The sequence below is a fragment of the Apis dorsata genome, unplaced genomic scaffold (genome assembly GCF_000469605.1).
Source record: "Apis dorsata unplaced genomic scaffold, Apis dorsata 1.3 scaffold_357, whole genome shotgun sequence".
Classification (NCBI taxonomy): Eukaryota; Metazoa; Arthropoda; class Insecta; order Hymenoptera; family Apidae; genus Apis; species Apis dorsata.
Genome location: NW_006263622.1, coordinates 166007 through 185803, shown reverse-complemented (window position 1 = coordinate 185803; position 19797 = coordinate 166007). Strand labels below are relative to the sequence as shown.

Below are 19797 nucleotides of genomic sequence, written 5' to 3'. Positions count from 1 at the left end.
AAAAGAACTAAGAAAGTGTTTAAAACAAAACAAGAGAAGATTCAAAATGAAAAGAAGGAAAAAATAACAGATAATCACTATGAAGCGAAGAACAAGTTAAGCATGAGAAAAGAATCAAAACACCATAAAAAAAAAATTGCTGGAGAAGGCAAAAAAAGCAAGAGGCGGAAAAAGGAGCAAAGGAGAGAGAAATAATGACACACGTGAATGTAATATCGGTTGTAATGTCAAGCAGCAACGTTCTTGACCTAAATGCATATAAATATCAGCGTTCATATCCTGACATGGTAAAAAGAGAAATATGGGGAATGCGCAAATTATACGTTCCAAGCGGTAGCAGAAAGTTAAATGCGGTAAATGGAGTATATAGCGGCGGAAACACACAAAGCAATGATATAAGAGGCATAACAGAAGGGTATTCAAGTTTCAGTTTCTGTTTTACGCTTGAAATTGTCGATATTTCCATTTTAAAAAGTGAAATACCACGTATCTTGTATAAAATAAGAAATTATATCATCTACAAGGGAATAATGAGCGGATTGAAAATATATTTTTTTAAATAACTAGATACTTAGTAATATCTTGGTAGCTTATTACACAGCGTTGAATGTCTGCCTCAGGCAGTACCATTCTACTTGCAGTCACAGAGGAAATGACATTGCATGAGATTAACTATTCTAAGTAATAGAAAAGAATAGAAAATTTGGTGGAATTTGTATATAAAGAATAATAAAAAAATTTAAATACTCAACTTATTTTTTTCTTTGACAATTTAATAGAGAAATATTTATATTGAATTTGTAAGTTTAAATATAATATTCTTTTTCACTTTCTTAGAAATCTATATGTAGTAGATTTGTATCAAAAAATATATAATAAAGAATCTTAATTTGTTTCTGTAATTTCAAATACTGATATTAATTTTTCAACTAGAAATTGTTATTACTATAAAATTACACGACATCTTTGTAATCTTCCTTTCTGAATCTAATATTATACTTTTCTCTCCTAGTTTTAAATCAAAACAAAATGTGTGGAAAAGCTTTACGACCGCAATTCGCAAACCGCAAATGGCAAGAATTCCACCTGCGACCGCAAATAATTTAACCGCAATTGGAACTGTTTCGTTGACCAAAAATATGTACATTGAACCTAACTCTATCTTCTTTCAAAGAGACATTAGTTAAATTCACACGTTGTTCAATATTTAATTCTTTTTTAATCAAAAGATCTTCATTAATTTACAGAAAATGGCAATCTACGAGCTCATTATACAAAGACCACGATCAGAGCTGGAGAGATTCTACGATTAATAGCGGTTTTCCAAGACACGCGAAAGTGTAGTACGGTTTCCTTCGGAATTTCTGGCAGCTCTTCCGAAAAGGATCAGTACGCACAATGTTTGGATCCACATGGTCGTGAGGTATTCGCTTCTTTGTCGGCAAGAGGGGAATTCTATGCTATTTGCCAGAATGGAAGTATCGATACCGGAAGCGATGCAGTACTGTACAAAGTACATCATCTTGCTAAAAGACCGTTGCCTCTCAGGGTAGATATATTTTATTTTTTTTAATTTCCCTAATATTTTCTTTCTTATTCTAATACAATTTTTTTTAAAAATCAAAAAAATCATATGATCTGTTATTTTATATTATATTATATCATATGATTTGTTATATTTTGTTATACACATTTAATTTCATTATTATTGTTCATTTATCGATTAAATTATCAGAAGAGATAAAAATTTAGTATTATACAGTTGTATCGATAATATTGTAAAAAATAAAATTATTATTATTATTTTCAGGTTCGCTTAATAGCCGGTCCATTACCTGTACCATTGCCAAGGGAATATGGCGGCTTAATGCAACTGGAAAGTTCAACTCGAGGTCCAATTGTTTTAGGATGCATTGTACCGGAAAGACCTGTTCACAATCCTGAAATGCTTGAGTTGGTTGTGACCGGAAATGGTGCACCAAGAGTGAGAAGAGCACGATTAGGTTATCCATCAGAAGCTAGACTTCTGGCATCACCGAAAATGCAACGATTATTATCTGCCTGCAGGTAAATTAATTATAAAATAATATTCCATTTCTAGAAAATAATCGATTCATCGATAAATCGCTTTCATGCGTACATACACGATGGGATAAAAATATATGCAATCACTGATAGAAAATAATATATCGTACTATATTTCGTATTACCATGTTATTCAAAGGATATAAAACATTTGTAAATATATATTCTATGTGGCTTAACCTGTTCTTCCACTTCAGCCGGGCTGTCGGAGATCGTGCAACGGAACCAAGAGTGGCACCTTTGAAACTGCATCCAGTCGGTGAAAATCTTAAGGAGATGCATTTAAAAAAAATCAAACCGAAACCGGAAACGAAGCCAATATTGCAAAGTTTGAAAGATGGATTGGAACAATTGAAGAAAAGCACCGTTCGAGAAAAGAGTCAAACCAGACAGAATTGTCGAAACGGATTTCTAGATCGAATTTCGAAATTCGCTCAAGGCAATCGTAGCAGGAACCCAGCGAAAAAATCAGCTTCGTTCACGTTTGCAGTGAAACCGGAAATTGCAATGAGATGTCAAGAGCGTTACTCCAGTTTAGAGCCAGAAACTACCTCTCATCCGAATCATTCGAATTCTTCTAAACAACCTGTACAAAGATCGGCATCCACCAGTGTTCTAGAAATGCCAGCTAATGTTGAATTACAACCCAATTATTCTCGTGTTAGAGATAGTCTTACACCAGTGCCATCCCTTCCCAAGTTAACTAGGACTAAAGCTGATGACATTTATGCGGAGATTTGTGAGAACGCGGCTGCACAAGTCCAAAAATGTCCCGGAAGTCATGTTATGGCTAGGATCAAAATCGTTGTAAAAGGTCGTGATTCGACTACAGCTTTGCCAAGCAAAATTAGTGACAATAATAGATATGCAAACTCGATGGTAACGACTGATCAAATTGATTCGATTATCAGCACGGAAGATGAAGTTATTTACAATACGATATTTTGAAAATGGAAAATTATTATTATTATAAGTTAACCGGCTGTGTTTGATGATCGAGAACTCGTTGATCGTTTTTTATCAACGTAGAATTAGAAATTGAATCTGTATTATATTATATAAAAAGCACTATGAAATAATATGTAATATTTTAAAAGTTGTAATAGTTGCATGTACATATCTTTGCCATATATACTAACAATAATAATGAAAATGAATAAAGTTCTAAAAATGAAAAGTTTTATGTTTTTTTAAAAAATAAAATGAAAAACGAATATAATACAAATAAAAATCTGAAAAATTTTTCTTAAAATTTATTTTATTAGAGGAAAAACAAGATGCAAAGAATAAAATAATAATAAAATAATAATAATATAAATAAAACAGATTTATAAAAAAAATTTATGAAACATTTATTTATACTTATTGCCTTTTATTTTACTGGAAAATATATATTACATTTTCTTTCTATTTTTTTTCTTTAAAGCTTTAATTTTATAAGAAGCTGTTTTAAAAGAGGCATTAGATTTTTTATTTCTTTCTTTCTTTTTTTTTGGAATTTCTTCTATAACTTTTTTCATTACATCAATAGCTTTTTGATTATCTTCATTTAATTTAAGTTCAATATTAACATCAGGATATTTTCCAGAAAATCCTTTTGGAAATAGTAATTTTGACATAAGTGATGTTAATTGACGTTTTTTTATTTTTAATTGATGTTTTAAATCTGCTTGTTCTTTTATTCTTAACTCTAAATCTCTGTAAAATAAAATTATTTTCACAAAAGAAAACGAATATTATTATATTGTTATTGAATTTAAATTAAGAGAAATCTTACTCTTCATCCTCCTCTAAAACCAAATCCATATCTTCAATTGCTTTACGTAACCAACCTTTTTGTGAATTATCTCTACGACACTTCAATTCCAATTTATCAATTTCTCGAGCAATATCAACTCTCTCTTTTACAGCAACTAATAATTTATCTACTACAGGAAACATCGGTAAATCTTCCGCTAAAATTAAAATTATTGTATTATTAAAAATATGTGATATTAAAAATGAAAATATCACGTCACAACTTAATTTCTTTACTTACTGCGACCAAGTGTTTTACATAATTTACTATAATATTGTTTTTCAGAAGGTTCCATCATAAGTACTGTTATGCCATTTTTTTCTGCTCTTGCTGTTCTGCCACTTCTATGTACATAACTCTAAATAATAATTATAAATATAAAATTTAAATTGTCAAATATATTTAATAATATTGTATTAATTTGATAACAAATGTTCAATCAATTTACACATAATTAAAATTTTTATTATATCCATTTATATATACCTCACTCGTTCTGGGAACTTGATAATGTATCACATGTTCAATATTTGGAATATCCAAACCTCTTGCAGCTACATCAGTAGCTATTAATAATCCATTTTCATCCGTCTGAAATCTGTTCTTTTTTATTATTTCAAAATTATATATATTAAATAATATTTACCTTTCAAGGTTTTTTAATCGTTGTCTTTGCTGCATACTTGCATGTAACGGTAAAGGTTTACAATCAAGAATTCCAAAAAGAGTACTTAACCGTTTTACGCAACCAATACTGTTACAAAACACTAATGTTCTACCAGTATATCTTTTCAAAAAATAATAAAGATAATAATCTTTATGATCCATTGTACAAGCTATTCTACATTCCGTTAAATTAGCGGTAATACCTAAAAAATAATTTTAATTATATTATATTAAATGCATTATTTTCAATTATATGATAAAAAAATTTAAATTAACCTGATTTTTTTGTAACATCAATAATTTTTGGATTTTTTATTCCTACTAATTCCATAATTTTTTCTAATTTTTGACCAGGTGTAAGTTTTTTTATCTTGCTTTTAATATGCTTTCTTTTTTTCTTTTGTAAATACTCTGGAATATCATGTACCATAGTTAACGTAGCAGAAAATACAAATGTTTGTCTTTCCCTCAATTTTTTTTCATTTGTATTTATTTTTTCCAATAACTGTTGCAATTCTTGGAAATGTCCTTTTTCTAACATTCTATCTGTTTCATCAATAACCAAATACCTGTTGAATAACATTATTTCAATGACATATATTGTATGTATTTGAAATAGATCATTAATTTAAATAAAATATTTAATGAAACTTACTTAACAGAATCTACTTTACAAAGATGTGGATTACCATACTGTATTAATTCCCATAATCTACCAGGTGTTGCAATTACAATTTCAGGACCTTTACTTAATATTCTTTCTTGTTTAACAGCTGCCATTCCTCCTAATACTACAGCTATCTAAATAGAAATATCAATACTTAATAATTAATATTTAAACAATTTTTAATATTATTTATCAAGTCTTACTTTAATATCTATATATTTTGCTGCTTTAGTCAAATGATCTTTAATTTGAATAGCTAATTCACGAGTTGGAGTCAATATTAAGGCATATAGTGGTTTTTCCATATAATTTTCTATATTTGTTTCATTAAATTTTATATTATTAATTACACGTACACAACCTATATTGTTTTCATTAACACTATAATCAATATTTTCTTCATAATCAGATTCAGATGAGCTATTATCAATTTCTATTGTTTTATTTTCAGAGCATATCCAACCTTTGTTCTCAATAATTTTATTTTTTTCTTTTTCAGATTTTACATTTAACTGATCAGATTGCTTATTTTTTAATTCCAAAATACCATTTATAATTGGGATTCCAAATGCTAATGTTTTGCCACTACCTGTTTCAGCAGCACCTAATATATCTCTATGACCTAATATTGCTGGTGGCAAAGTTAATGCTTGTATAGGAGTTGGTTGATAAAATTGTTGATCTTTTAATGCCTTTATTATAGGAGTAGATACACCTAATATTTGCCATTGTTGGGTATCAATATCATATACATCATTTTTATTCTCATTGCATTCATTAAAAAACTGATTATCATTATTAGAATTAATATCTAAATCATTTCTTAGAGATAATTCTTTTCTTATTTCTTTATCATTTTTTTCTTTAATCTTTTTTTTTTTAAGTTTCATTTTTTTAGTTTTCTTCAATAATGGTTCAGTAACATCTATGTCATTTTCCAACCATTTATTGGAATGTTTATGCTTTCGTGAACTCTATTACAAATAAATATATGTTCATAAAATATACATCATATATATATCATAAGTTATTAAATAATAAATTTTCAATAATAATAAAAATTATCATCGATTAATAATTAAAATGGATTAAAAATTCAGTATTATTGAAAAATATATTTCTTATTTTACCTTAAGTTCTTTCTTATCATTTTTGTCATTGTAAATTACAATTTTTGTTTTATTATTTTCTTTTTCCAATTTATAATCAGTTAATTCCTCAATACCAATTAAATCCTCAACATTACCCGAAAATACAGAACCTTCTAATTTTAATGGTTTCCATATACTTAGATTACTATGTTTCTTTTTTGCCATAGTTTTTATATTAATATTAATATAATTAATATTACAATTGCAAAGTTATTATATTTAAATGTATATAATTTCACGAAAATCTGAAAAACAGAAACACGTGAAGAATCAACATTAGCACACACAATATAAAGATAAATGTACTTAAACCTTGAATGAATGCTTGAAATTATATATACTTATTTATATACTTTTTGATATATAAATAATAGTTAACAAATATAAAAAATAATCAAATTACATGATAAAATATATCGGAACCGTTTCTTAAGCGAATAAATTTTACAAAATAAGTATAAATGAGAAAAGGATAGAGATAAAGTAAAAATTGTGGAATCAGCGCCATCTCCAGAGTGCCGCAAAAGAAACTCATATATAAAGGATAGCAAATAATGAGAGAAAGATAGAGATAAAATAAGAATTGCCTATTGGTGCCATCTCTTGAATGTTTATAGAAACATTTTTTCTGAAACTACTCAAGAGATAGCACTAATTCTTAATTCTTATTCTACTTTATTATGTCTTCATCACTAAGAGATGGCGCTAATGGATAATTCTTATTCTATATCCTTTTCTTTTTATTTGCTGTCTTTTATTTATGAGTTTCATTTGCGACACTGATTTCATAATTTTTACTTTATCTCTATCTTTCTCTTAGTATTTATTTTCCTTGTCTTATTCAGTTTAAAATTTAGTTTTGATTTCAACGATTGCAATTTTATTCTGAATTAGTAATGTAAAAAAAATAATATTAAAATAAATAATTCTTAATGTTCTCAAGATATAGAAAATAAAAATATATTGAAAGTAAATCTATTGTGTATAATATGGTATAATAATAGTATATATGAAAAGTAATGGAACATTTCAAAATTTTATAAATAAATTTTCAAATTCAATAGCATCATCTTTTAAAAGAATTATATTATTTTTTAATTATAATTAATAAAATTAAGATATATAACAAATGAATACTCAAAATGATACAAATGAAAAAAATGTTTTGAAATAATTCAATTACATATAATTATACATTGACAATGTACATACAAAAGTTAAGATATAGCAAATAAATATTTTGTTAACATTAATAAAATATAATTAATAAATGATAATTGTTTTTTGCATAAATTTATATAAATAATAAAATAAATTTATTTCAATAATTTGGTTTATATATTTTAATAATTTTATATTTCTCATTATTATAATTTTTAAAATATTATTTTATTATTAAATATATAATTAAATAAAAAGAAAATATTTATTTAATAATATTAACTACTATTAACAATTTATATTTATAAGGAAATAAGTATTATGTATATATAATTCATTTAAAAAATTATGTTTTTATTTACAAGATTTTTGTATATAATAACATATAAAGGAACAAAAATTAACAATTACCTATTTTGATTTTCACCATCAGCATTTGAATTATTTGCAAGAATTTTATTATCTTCAGTTAATAAAAGTTTTTTTTCTTCTTGTAAATCAGTTTCTTGTTCTGTAACTAAGAGTGATTCTGACATTTTCAATTTTTTTAATTGCGAAGAAGTTGTATCTATCTCTGTATTTTCAAATGACGATATTTCAGAAGTTTTATGTAACATTAATGATTGTACATTAGAGATTGGTAAATTTTTCTGAATTGGCAATAAAGGAGCCAAAGGTTCCAGAATAATATTTCTGCTTAAATATGTTATTCCCTGCAAAAAAAATATATTTATTTTTTTTCATATCTGCATATTATTAATATACTTTTATGTTGTAATATAATTTTATTATATTATAATAATATATATATAATTTTATAATATAATTTTATGTTATAAAATTTTATACCTCTGTTTGTAATAAATTTTCTGAAATTCCTAAATGAATTGCACTTTGGTTTGGAGGAAAAATAGCATGAATACAATACTGTACATAAGGAATTAATTGTTCACTTAAACATTCTATAAATTTGAGCATATTTTCTCTTTCTGGAGCTGCAAAAGCCTGAAAAATAAAATAATATTGCAAATATAGATTTATTTAATTAAATTATAAATTAAAGATATACACTTACTTGCTGTTCTTGTTTATAAAAAACTAATATTGATTTTACTACGTTTTGTAAAGATTCCTGTAAAATTTTTGTACAAAAAACAGAAAGTGCTATTGGTGGACAAAGTCGTATTTCATTGAAAGCTGATATAAGACCATTACAATATTCAGCTAAAGGATAAAATTCTACCAATTGTTCTGGTGGATTTTCCTATAAAATTAATCCATAATTTTTATTCATATTATTAATATGCAAATATTATTAATATATATATATATATATAAAGACAAATATTTACTTACTGATTTAATTGTAGTAGTCATTTTAACATTTGTCTTTTGTATTTTATTAATTAGTGTAAATGACTCCATATCTTTTTCAAATTTTTTTGTAGTTTTGCGGACACTAGTTTCAAATTTTTCTCCGATAACACGTACAAATATATCGCACATTCGACCAGTAAAATCAACACCTACTCTACCAAATGATAAACCAAAATATGTACACTGACCCAAAATAGAATCTATTGATGTCACACCAGGTAAATCTTGTTCTAAAGTCATTAAAAATTGTGATATCTAAAAAAGAAAAAAAAAATAAAATTATATTAAATATAATTTTATATTCATATATATAATCAATAAATAAATGTTCATTATACCTTTTCTTCAATCCAATGATAAAATATAGCACATTCATTCACTGTTAGATCTCTTCCTGGTTCATCATCATTAAACATAGCTTTATATTGTGTTATTATATTAAATAAATATATTCTTGATAATTCTATCGTTTTTGTGATATGAAGATTAGCTAAATAAAAATATTAAATATTATTAAATTATCTATTTAATAATGTTTCATACAAAATTAACTTACAATCATCTTTGGGTATAGCAGTCAAAAGACTTTGAAGCCAACTATCACGAGCTTGTAAAAATTTAATCCGTAATTCTGGTTCTGTAAAAGCATCCATTGATCGTAATAATCCAACAAGTTGTAGACATCTTGCAAGTGGTAAGTCTCCCCTTAATGAACCAACAACTTGTCCTACCATACCAGACCAACTACTTTCAATTTCTGCCACTATGGACTAAATTGTTAATAAACAAAATGAAACATGTTTTTTATATTTTATAAGCATGTTAAATCATACCGATATAATTGGAATATCTCCATGTTTAGTTCCTAATTGACGTGCATATTGAGATAATTCTAATGCTTCATTATATTGATTACTCCTTAAACAAGATTCCATTAATTGAGGCATTTCAAGTACTTCAAGTAATTCTGCATTTCTTGTTAATGTTAAGCTATTTATTCTTCTATGTGTATTTATGTCTTTTGATGTATCACAAAATGATTGGCACTTTTCCACAAATTTAGGTATTTTTTGTACAAGTCCATCAAGTCGATTTTCAGTTTCATTGAACTTAAAATTAAATAACATTTTTATTATTGTGTATTTTATTATATATATGTGTTTATTACAAATATATTAATATTTAAATATATTAATATAAAAAATATTAAAATCTATAATATTACTTGTTTAAATATTTCTCTAGAACTTTCTGCTGTTTGAACAAAAGTTTTATAATTTGCAAACACTAAGTCTTGTGTAGTTTGTAATACTGATGTTTTCTCATCATCTAAATGATTAGGTTCTTTATCTAAAAAAATATAAATACTTAAATTCTGATTTTAATAAAAAAATTAATTAAGGAGTATAAGAAAAAAATTATCTTACTAAGTTGATCAACATCATAACCACCAAGTTTTGATAAATATTGATAAAAATCCGGATTTTCTTTCCATGATTCTATAAGAATAGACAAATATATGCATATTTTTAATTAAAAATTAATTTCAAACAAACAATATAAATACATTATAACATATTGAATGTTTTTTACGAAAAAATAAAAATATATTACCTGGTATACCGTTTGGAAATACAAGATTTATAACATTTTCAGTTTCGATATCCATTTTTTATTTAAATAATACATTTGTATATTCGATAAAAATATTTAAATCATTATTATGAATTGCATGTTTCATAAACACATATTACACGTCTAAAATCTTGTTTTAATCTTACGAAAATATCTTGATTGTACTAGTGCAATTATTGGTTGTTCATTGCATCAATGGTATGAAAGTTCAATAAAAAAAGTTTAATATTTTTAATTCTTAAATGAATTATTTATATTAATGGAATTGTAAAAAAAGACAGACTTTCAATGATAATTGTAATAAATTTTCGTCAATTAATTGAATAATAAAATATAACAATATATAATTGATAAGAATACATGAATAAAATATATTTACAATAATGTTATTAATAAATTTATTTAAAATAAAATTATTTTAAAAATAGAAATTTTTAAAACATTGAAATTTTACTCTTAAATATTTTTATCATATAAATCTAATTTTTAAAATAAAAAATAACATTTAAAATAAAAATTGAATCTTTTGAATAAATGCAACGATTATGTATTAATATTATTATTATATTTAATTCATATTTGTAAACAATATTTATATTTTAATTTTGATTTATGTAAAAATTTTTCTTAAATATATAGATATACTACTTAATAGTATATGTATTATATGTATATGTGATTATTACATTCATATACTATTTATTTATTAGCTATGATACAATTTAATTGTAATAAATAATAAAAATTAAAATTATCTATATTGAAGATTAAACGATATTTTTCAATATTAATTTCATTCAGTACAAAATGATATTAAGCATTCTTAAACAGGTAATTGTATATATTGTTTGATTAAAGTAAGGTTATATATATATATTATTAAATAAAAAATATATTATCATATATTTTATCAATCATTATCAATTTATGAGAATAAAATGAAATTATATGTGTAGTTTACAACATATTATCGATGTCCGCTATTTAACAAAGGAATAAGATTTTATGGTATATATGAACCACCATATCTAAAGGTAAATGTTTATATTATTATTATGTTGTTATACTTTATATAAATTATATAATATAATTATATTTAATATAATTTATTATGCTGATATTATGTTGATATATCATACTTACAATATCAATTTATTTTTATTATTATAGAAAAAAGAATTTGAAATACCAATTTATCCTGTTTTAAATATACAAATTAAAGGATATAAATATTCTCTACTTGAAAGTTATCAAAGTTTTATTCATAAAATAACAAAAGTACTTGATATTACTATTGATGAAAGGTAATATTAGTTCTAATTTTTTTATAATAAATTATTTAATATTATTTTAGTAACATATTTATTTTTATAGTTTTGCCTTTCCTCATAAAGAATTTAAAATAAGAAAATTTAAGAAAAATAGTGCAATAATTGATGCTGAATATCATTTAAAAATTTATGAGAGAAATATACAAATATCAAATATATCATCTACACTATGTCCTATTTTTATTAGGATATTAGAAGCAACATTACCTGAAGGTGTTTCATTATCTATACATGAATATGATCCAATTCTAAAAAAGAAATGTATAATTCCAAACAAAGAATTGCTTGATCTCAAAAAAGAATTAGAAGAAATGACAGAACATAAAACAAAAAAAGATTAATAATAAATTTAATATTGATTATGTAAGAAATATAGCTTGTTTAATATTATAATTTAAACAAAATATTTTGCAAATTAATAACACAAATGAATTTCATAATTCATATAATGAGATATAAATATTTTAATAATAGAATTCAAAAAGCTTTTATTGCATAAAAATTATATATAATACAAAAGTATATATGTTCTTTTATAAATTTTAAATATATGTAAATACAGTCTTATATATATATTTTTCATATTTGAATTTTAATCTTTTTTTTCATAATAAACCAAAGTGTACAACTTTTATTTTTGAACTTTCTTCTGGTCTTGAAGATTCCTTTATTTTATCGTTAATATCTTCTTCTTCTAAAAATAATATATATTTGAAAAATATTATGATATATATAATATTAAACAATATTACTCACTTGATAATGGTTGAAAATCTTTAAGATAATCTTCATTTCCAAGGCACAATGGAAGGCTTTCTGCTAACTCACGTTTGGGATCAGTTAAATGCACTTGACTAATTGTAGAACGTTTTTGTTTATGTGATTGCCCCTATCAAATTTGATAAAGAATAAGCACATATATAATAAAATAAATATTATACATTATTGATTTTTAATATATTATTTACATACATGTAATTATGTAAATAATTATTATGTAATAAATAATACTTACCGTACCAGGTACCAATATATGAGTCACTGTATCTGAAAATTTAACCTTTGGTTTTTCATTTGTTGCTAATGTTGTATCTGTGAAGGTAGAAAAGGGAGTACAGGATATAGAATTAGATATAGGAGATGATATAACAGGTAGAGGTGGAATGTTAGAAGATATCTTAGATTCTTTATTAACACTAGTATTTGTACCATTTTGTGATAATACTAATTTTGAATGTCTTTCAAATTTGTTTTGTATACCATAAGGAGTAGAAAATTGTGAATTATTTAATCTCAAATTATTAGTAGAAGAATGCATATCAATATTATCACAACTTCCATGAAGTGAAATGCAATCAAAATCATAATTAAATCTATATCTAGAAGATTTAATATTATTATATTTAAATTGATCATGTAAAATATTAGATGTTGAATTTTGTTTTTGTAATAAATATGAATTGATATTTCTTGTTTTAGTAAATGAAAATTTTCTAACAGATTCATCAATATCTGCTAATCCAGATGTACTCCTAGATAAACGAAGATTTTTTTTTGGAAGACCTTGAAAATAATTTGTAAATGAATTTGTTAAAGAAGGTGGTGGTGGAATATTAAAATCCACTTTTTTTGCTAGACTAGATTGTTGTAATTTCATATTAGAATTATTTTCACTATTAAAATTTTTTAAATTACTATTGCCAGAATCTTGTACTTGATTTTCAAGAAAATTAAATGAAGTAGAGGCAAGATTACTATGATTGTTATGAAAATTAGATGTTGATTTATTTATTACAATAGAATCAGGAAGTGCTTTAGACATAATATCATTCATTATAACAGATGATCTTATGCTTTTTAGAGGAGATGAAGCAATATTTGATTCAGATTTAGTAACTAAATCATTAAAAGAATTATCATATGAATTTGAAGTATCCATACCAACTGTACTGAAAGATGTAGACATAATATTATTATCTATATTATCTAATGAAGATCTTAATAAATCAGAAGAAACATCTGATGTAACTGATTCATATGTTGGATTATTAAAAGGAGTTGACATAAAACTGTTTTCTTGTATTAAATTTGCTGTTGTTGCATTATTAGATACATCATCAAGAGAAAATTGCATTTCACCACATAAAACTTTGTTTAATGCAGTATCTACAGAGTTTTCATTAAATCGATTAGATATTCCGGTTTTTCGTTCATTTAAAGATAAACTTCCAAATGAAGTTGTCATTAAATCATCAGAAATATTATTGAAAGATTGTGAATTAGAAGACATTGTAGATACTGGTATTGAATTTGTATGAATTTTATACAGTGGTTTGTTAAAAGATGTTGATGTAAGAAATGTATTTGAGAGGGAAAGATGTGATGAATGATTGAAAGAAGTTGTGACAAGAGTACTATTAGGCATGTTGAAAGATGTTTCTAAATTACAGTCAGTTTTTGCATCAGATGATACATCTGTAAATGATGTGGATAACAGATTTTTATGAAGAGGATGTGGATGGAGAACTGGTAAAGGTGGAATTTGATTATTGGATTCTTTCTTATAATTATGATTTTTCGATTGTTTCGTATCAGTCTGATTTTCTTTTGAAAAATTTTCACTTTCATCACTGCAAGATTCTTCTCCTTTATCACTTATTGAATAAGAACAAATTGAACAGGATGCTCTAGAACACGTAGAATCTGAAATTTTCAGAGTTTTTTTGTATATAATAGTTTATAAAATAAAATTTTCTGTAAAATATTTAATTATATAACTCTTACGTGAACTATTGCAGCTGTTTGATCGACTTAATATACGTTCGGCATTTTCTTTTGCTGCAGTTGCCATTGCTGTATCATTTACAACTAATGCATAAAAATGTATATCCATAAAAAGATCATGATCATTTAAATCTATAGCAAGCCTAAAAGCTTTTTCAAACATATGATACCTACAATAATTATTAAATTAGTTTTATATATGAATATATTATGTTTTTAAAAAATAAAGATATGCAATACCTTAATAAATGATGGAAAAAACGTCTTGTCAAATCTCTTATTTCATCTCCATATTCTTCTTCAATAGCTTGACTTATTGGTTTAATAGGTACATGGAAACTACCCAAAGCATTCTGTATGAGATCTATAGAAAAATAAATTATTTGCATTATATAAAATAAGATAACTAAATTGTAAAAATATATCTTACTTTCACGTTCTGTTGTCAGTGGTAGTTTAAATAAATAATTTACAATCTGATTTAATGCATGCATACATGCACGAGAATGAGTATCCCAATTCATAGCTAGTAATAAAGAAGTTGCTTGTTCAACTTGAGATAAAGATAAATATCTTTTGACTAATACATCACCGGTGAAAGAATTCCCTTCCAACATTTTTATAACACCAAGAGATCCTCTATTAATATATTATATTAATATTTTTTTATTTGTTATTTGTTTTATAAGAAATGTTTATAACTCATACCGTTGAAAAATTATTAACAATAAAGAATTCCCATGATTATATAAATTAATATAACAATTTAAATCATTTTTTTTATTCCATTCCATACGCAATAATGCTGGCTGAATTCTACAATATAAATAAATATAAATTTTTTAATAATTTTTATTAATTTAATAAAAAAAGAATTAAAATAATACCTAAAATACGAAGATAAATCAAGAATATTAGCTTGTGCTGCTTCTTCACTTAATGTTTGACTTTTAATACAATTTAAAGCAATGTCAAAATGTTGAAGTTGTCCTTTATCATTTCCAACAACAAATATTATTCCATCACTATGCCATGATGCCAATGTAGGTATCTTAAAAATTGGATAATTTAGAGATATAATGATTTTTTTAATTTTGTTATTAAATTTTATATATATATGTTCATAACTTACAAAAACTGCTTTTACACTAATAGTAGTAGCTCTAGTTTGATCATAAATTATAATAGAACCATCTATACAGCATAATAACAACAATTCTTGAGTTGGTGAAAATTTTACACAACTTGTATGTGTAGGTAATGGGATAGATACTACTGCTATTCTTTGAAGTTTATCTTGTTGAGAAACCTCATATGTACGCCATTCTATAGTTACTTCTCCCTAAATTACATTTATGAGTAAAATGCTTAATTGGAAAAATATTATATTATTATTAATAAATACTATTACCTTTCGCGATACTTTTTGTTCTACAGAATGAATAATATTATCATTGCATACATCAAACATTATACATAAAGGATCAAATTCACTACGTATATAACAAATTAATTCTAATTTTACTCTAAAAATAAAAATACATTATTTATAAACATTTTTATTACTATGAATAAGAATTCAAATGTTTATTAAATATTAAATATCAAACATTAAATTAAATAATTTTATACCCTATTAAACGATAAAGATGTATGTTAGCACGATCATGTTCTTTTACAGCAGGACTCCAAGGATAAACTTCATTCATAGTAGATTTCCACCAAATTAATATCTAAATTTGTAACAGTTTATCATATTAATATAATATATAAATATTATATATTACATATTAAAATTAAAAAATAATAAATAATAGAAATTACTAATTATGATATATGAAAAATAATTTACTTTAATTCAACAGTTTTTAATACAAATATAATTACCAAATCTCCACATTTATTGGTCTGAACTTTTTTATCCAATCTGCGACCATTAGGACCAAATAGATCAATTGTAGACAATTTTGGTTCAAGTTTATTAATTTTATCAAAAACATGTCTTTTTGATCTTGTAAAATGTATAATAGTTATTTGGTTATCATTATAAGTGCAAAGAATATAATTTTTAGTGATTATCACTGTAAATATAGATAGTAATTGAAGTTTCTTAATAAATAGTTTTAATTACATATAAATATAAATATATACAAATATATTAATTATATATAAAAATAAATGATTACCATCTGATATATGATCCAATAATTTTCCTATAAGATATTTATCAAAAGTTATTTTACAAATGTCACCAGTGTCTATATTAGCTTGTATTTGTATTAATAATGCATTATTTAACATTAATTGTAAAATACAATCATTATACCATTGACAATATACAATTGAATTATCCTTTAATTGTTCCTACAAAAATCAATTCAATGTAAGATTATAAAACAATATATATTTTTTAGTATTTAATTGCAATTTTACCTCTAGATATTTAATAGAATCTTTCAATTTATTTCCTTTTTTATTTGTTGGGACATATATCATACCACGTTTTTGACAGTAAGATTTTTTTCCTTCTTCATGTATGTGATCAATACGTTTATCATGATATCTAAAATAATAATATAAGATTTGCTTTTATTATAATAATAATAAAGATAATTATAAATGATAATAATAAAAATTATTATATAATTATATAAATATAGATAAAATTATTATCTTATAATAAAAATATTTTATAGTATTATATTTTCTATTTAATTTTATTAATATATTTAATTATTAACATAATTTATAATACAAATAAATTAATCTATTTTACCGAAATGCACCAAAATCTGTACTCTTTATATTGATATTATCATCGAAAGTCCATAAGTTTACTTCTCCTAACAATGTAAACATTATAAAATACTACAATTCTAAAACCATTGAATATTCATATCAAAGTATTCACAAAGAAACGTCACGTTAAGCTTAAAAAAATTAAATTGAATTATATTAGAATTAAATATAATAATATTTAACATAAGAAAAATTAATATTTTATTTACGATTATTGGGACTTGCTCTTCACCATTTTATTACAGAATACTATATTACCGGTATATCATTTCGATTATAATTATAAAATTAACTATAATATTGTTATATAATATAAATTGTTATATATAATAGTGTTACACGAAATTGAAACATTTTAATTTTAATGAAATAAGTTTAAATATTATGATAACAATAATAGTTCAAAAATCACAATTATAAACGAATTTTTTAAATTGTTTTTTTTATAAAATATCATTTAAAGCATCTTTTAATATCTAAATCTTAGAGATTTTCTTTATAGATTTCGATAAAAATAAAATATATTCTAAAATATTTATATAAATATATTTCAAATATTTATATGTTTAATAGAATATTCATTTAAAAAATAAAATTTTAATTTTAAAATTTATATATTTAATATATTTTCTTTTTAAATCAAAAATATTTGAATACAGTTTTATTTATTTAAATTTTATAAATATTTTTAAGAAAATCTTCAAGGTAAGTGACCTAACAATATAAATTTAGAATAAGAAACAAAAAGCAAAAGTAAAAAAGGATTAATATATAGGTTATTAATTTGAAATAAATAAAAACTTAAAAATATTTATTTTTTTCATTAAAAAATTTAAATTTCTTTCTTTCATTGAAAATATTTTTAAGTTTAAAACGATATACATATAGTACTTACGTATATCTTAATCAATTGAGGATCTTATTAATGTAATCATAATAATCGTTTGTTATTTTCAAAATTTAAAATCAAATATAAAATAAAAAAGAAAATACATGATATTAATAATTTTTTATTGCTATATTATAAAAATTGAAAAACTGAAACTGAATCGAATTATTAGTTATTAGTATTATTAATAATTTCTTTTTTGTAATTGCTAACACAAGTGATATGTAAACCGATAAACCATCCAATAAACCGTGCGAATATACCATATGTCACATGTCTCATAATAATACTTCGATTCATATAGTGTGCATATGATTGCAACCGTTTACATCACGTAAGTACTTGTATTACATTTTGTATTCTCAGGATAACTTTTATTATCTGAATATCTTAATTAAGATTATATGTATATATATATATATATGCATGCTAATACTTAAAGTGTTGTACAATTTTCTCAGATATATATATATATTATTTAATGACATTTTTAAATATCTTACGGAATTCTTATGTAATTTATATTATATTTTTATTGAAAAATCTAATATAAGCTTAAATTGTTGTAAACTTAATATTTTTATATATGTTTTGATCTCTACAATCAATTTTTCAAAATTATTATATAAATATTTTTATATATCAAAAAAGTCGATTTCATTTAATAGATTAGAAATATTCATACATATTTAAAGTATACTATTATTATATTATTATATATATAATTATTATATATATAAGTTATAAAATAGTAATAAAATTCATTTCCATTAATGATACTTATTATAGATTACTATAATAAACGAAACGATAATGAAAAAAGCATATTATCCGTATTCGAAACAAAAAATTTGTTGAGGTTAAATTTTAAAAATTTTTAATATTTTATAAATGTCAAATAATAATATAAGTTATTAAAATTATATAAGTTTAAAAAAGTTAAAGTTATATAAATTAAAATAATATAAGTTATTTCATTAGCAAACAAAGATATTCTATATAAAGAAAATTTTTTTCTTTAAATTATTTTAAATTAATGTAATGTGATAGATTTAATTATTAAAATAAAGATGTTATCTTAAAAAACAAATTATTTTTCGTTTTGAATGAAATGCATTAGAAACATACTATACATATATACATATTATTTTCTGCGAGATTTATCGAAGAATTGTATAATGAATAAGCTTTTCATTATCGATTTACCGAAGAAACTGTATAATGAATAAACTTTCGTATGTGATGAAACTTGTTTCGATTCTGCTAATTTAAACTTTCCAGAATTGACTATTCTTAGTTACTATGGATTTATACATAGTTTTAATTGTATTCATTTTGTACATTCATTGGAACATATCTACATACTTGATTTTGGTTATAATCATATTCGTAAGACCTTATAATCATTTAATATTTCATATATTTATTTAATTTATAAATATTTCAATATATAA

The 19797-nt window shown here is 23.2% G+C and overlaps 6 protein-coding genes across 12 annotated transcripts in view; 3 read left to right on the top strand and 3 right to left on the bottom strand.

The window, feature by feature from the left end:
- LOC102674267 overlaps window positions 1–18530 on the top strand; it is an 87286-nt gene extending 68756 nt beyond the window's left edge. For 4 of the 5 annotated variants that reach the window (XM_031511868.1, XM_031511867.1, XM_006618501.2 and 1 more), the window contains 3 exons: window positions 1248–1549; window positions 1811–2067; window positions 2283–3262. In XM_031511868.1, the coding sequence (XP_031367728.1) occupies window positions 1248–1549; window positions 1811–2067; window positions 2283–3033 (1310 nt within the window). In that variant the 3' untranslated portion in view covers window positions 3034–3262. Of the gene's footprint in view, window positions 1–1247; window positions 1550–1810; window positions 2068–2282; window positions 3263–18515 lie in introns of those variants that run through there. The other variant, XM_006618500.2, reaches the window with a different exon arrangement.
- LOC102674654 (ATP-dependent RNA helicase DDX24) lies at window positions 3430–6603 on the bottom strand. The gene is made up of 9 exons (XM_006618504.2): window positions 6347–6603; window positions 5420–6190; window positions 5205–5350; window positions 4826–5118; window positions 4530–4752; window positions 4370–4481; window positions 4124–4241; window positions 3863–4040; window positions 3430–3783 (listed from the first exon to the last, which is right to left on the bottom strand). The coding sequence occupies exons 1-9, from the start codon at window positions 6530–6532 to the stop codon at window positions 3480–3482; spliced, it is 2331 nt and encodes a 776-aa protein (XP_006618567.1). The 5' UTR covers window positions 6533–6603; the 3' UTR covers window positions 3430–3479.
- On the bottom strand, window positions 7862–10760 carry LOC102674793 (conserved oligomeric Golgi complex subunit 8). Its single transcript, XM_006618505.2, has 10 exons — window positions 10520–10760; window positions 10333–10404; window positions 10131–10255; window positions 9739–10014; window positions 9462–9675; window positions 9244–9395; window positions 8885–9160; window positions 8604–8792; window positions 8378–8533; window positions 7862–8241 (listed from the first exon to the last, which is right to left on the bottom strand). Exons 1-10 carry the CDS (start codon window positions 10572–10574, stop codon window positions 7936–7938), a joined length of 1821 nt encoding a protein of 606 aa, XP_006618568.1. The 5' UTR covers window positions 10575–10760; the 3' UTR covers window positions 7862–7935.
- LOC102674921 (39S ribosomal protein L48, mitochondrial) lies at window positions 10662–12564 on the top strand. Its single transcript, XM_006618506.2, has 5 exons — window positions 10662–10738; window positions 11342–11371; window positions 11497–11574; window positions 11711–11844; window positions 11915–12564. The coding sequence occupies exons 1-5, from the start codon at window positions 10736–10738 to the stop codon at window positions 12210–12212; spliced, it is 543 nt and encodes a 180-aa protein (XP_006618569.1). The 5' UTR covers window positions 10662–10735; the 3' UTR covers window positions 12213–12564.
- Window positions 12449–17726, bottom strand: LOC102676430 (WD repeat-containing and planar cell polarity effector protein fritz). 3 transcript variants are annotated; one of them, XM_031511865.1, is made up of 16 exons: window positions 17664–17726; window positions 17432–17585; window positions 17089–17218; window positions 16842–17019; window positions 16543–16736; window positions 16288–16388; window positions 16067–16181; window positions 15788–15997; window positions 15543–15706; window positions 15364–15471; window positions 15086–15294; window positions 14896–15019; window positions 14656–14825; window positions 12887–14574; window positions 12628–12760; window positions 12449–12562 (listed from the first exon to the last, which is right to left on the bottom strand). In XM_031511865.1, exons 2-16 carry the CDS (start codon window positions 17512–17514, stop codon window positions 12477–12479), a joined length of 3693 nt encoding a protein of 1230 aa, XP_031367725.1. In that variant the 5' UTR covers window positions 17515–17585; window positions 17664–17726; the 3' UTR covers window positions 12449–12476. The 3 variants fall into 3 exon arrangements, with proteins under 3 accessions (XP_031367725.1, XP_031367726.1, XP_006618577.2); XM_031511866.1 differs by lacking the exon at window positions 17432–17585 and having other exon boundaries at window positions 17664–17706; XM_006618514.2 differs by lacking the exon at window positions 17664–17726 and having other exon boundaries at window positions 15152–15294; window positions 17432–17648.
- A 22-nt stretch (window positions 18531–18552) lies between the features above and the next one.
- LOC102675463 overlaps window positions 18553–19797 on the top strand; it is a 19423-nt gene continuing 18178 nt past the window's right edge. The window contains exon 1 of the mRNA XM_006618511.2: window positions 18553–18677. The gene's annotated coding sequence lies outside the window, so the exon portion shown is untranslated. The remainder of the gene's footprint in view (window positions 18678–19797) is intronic.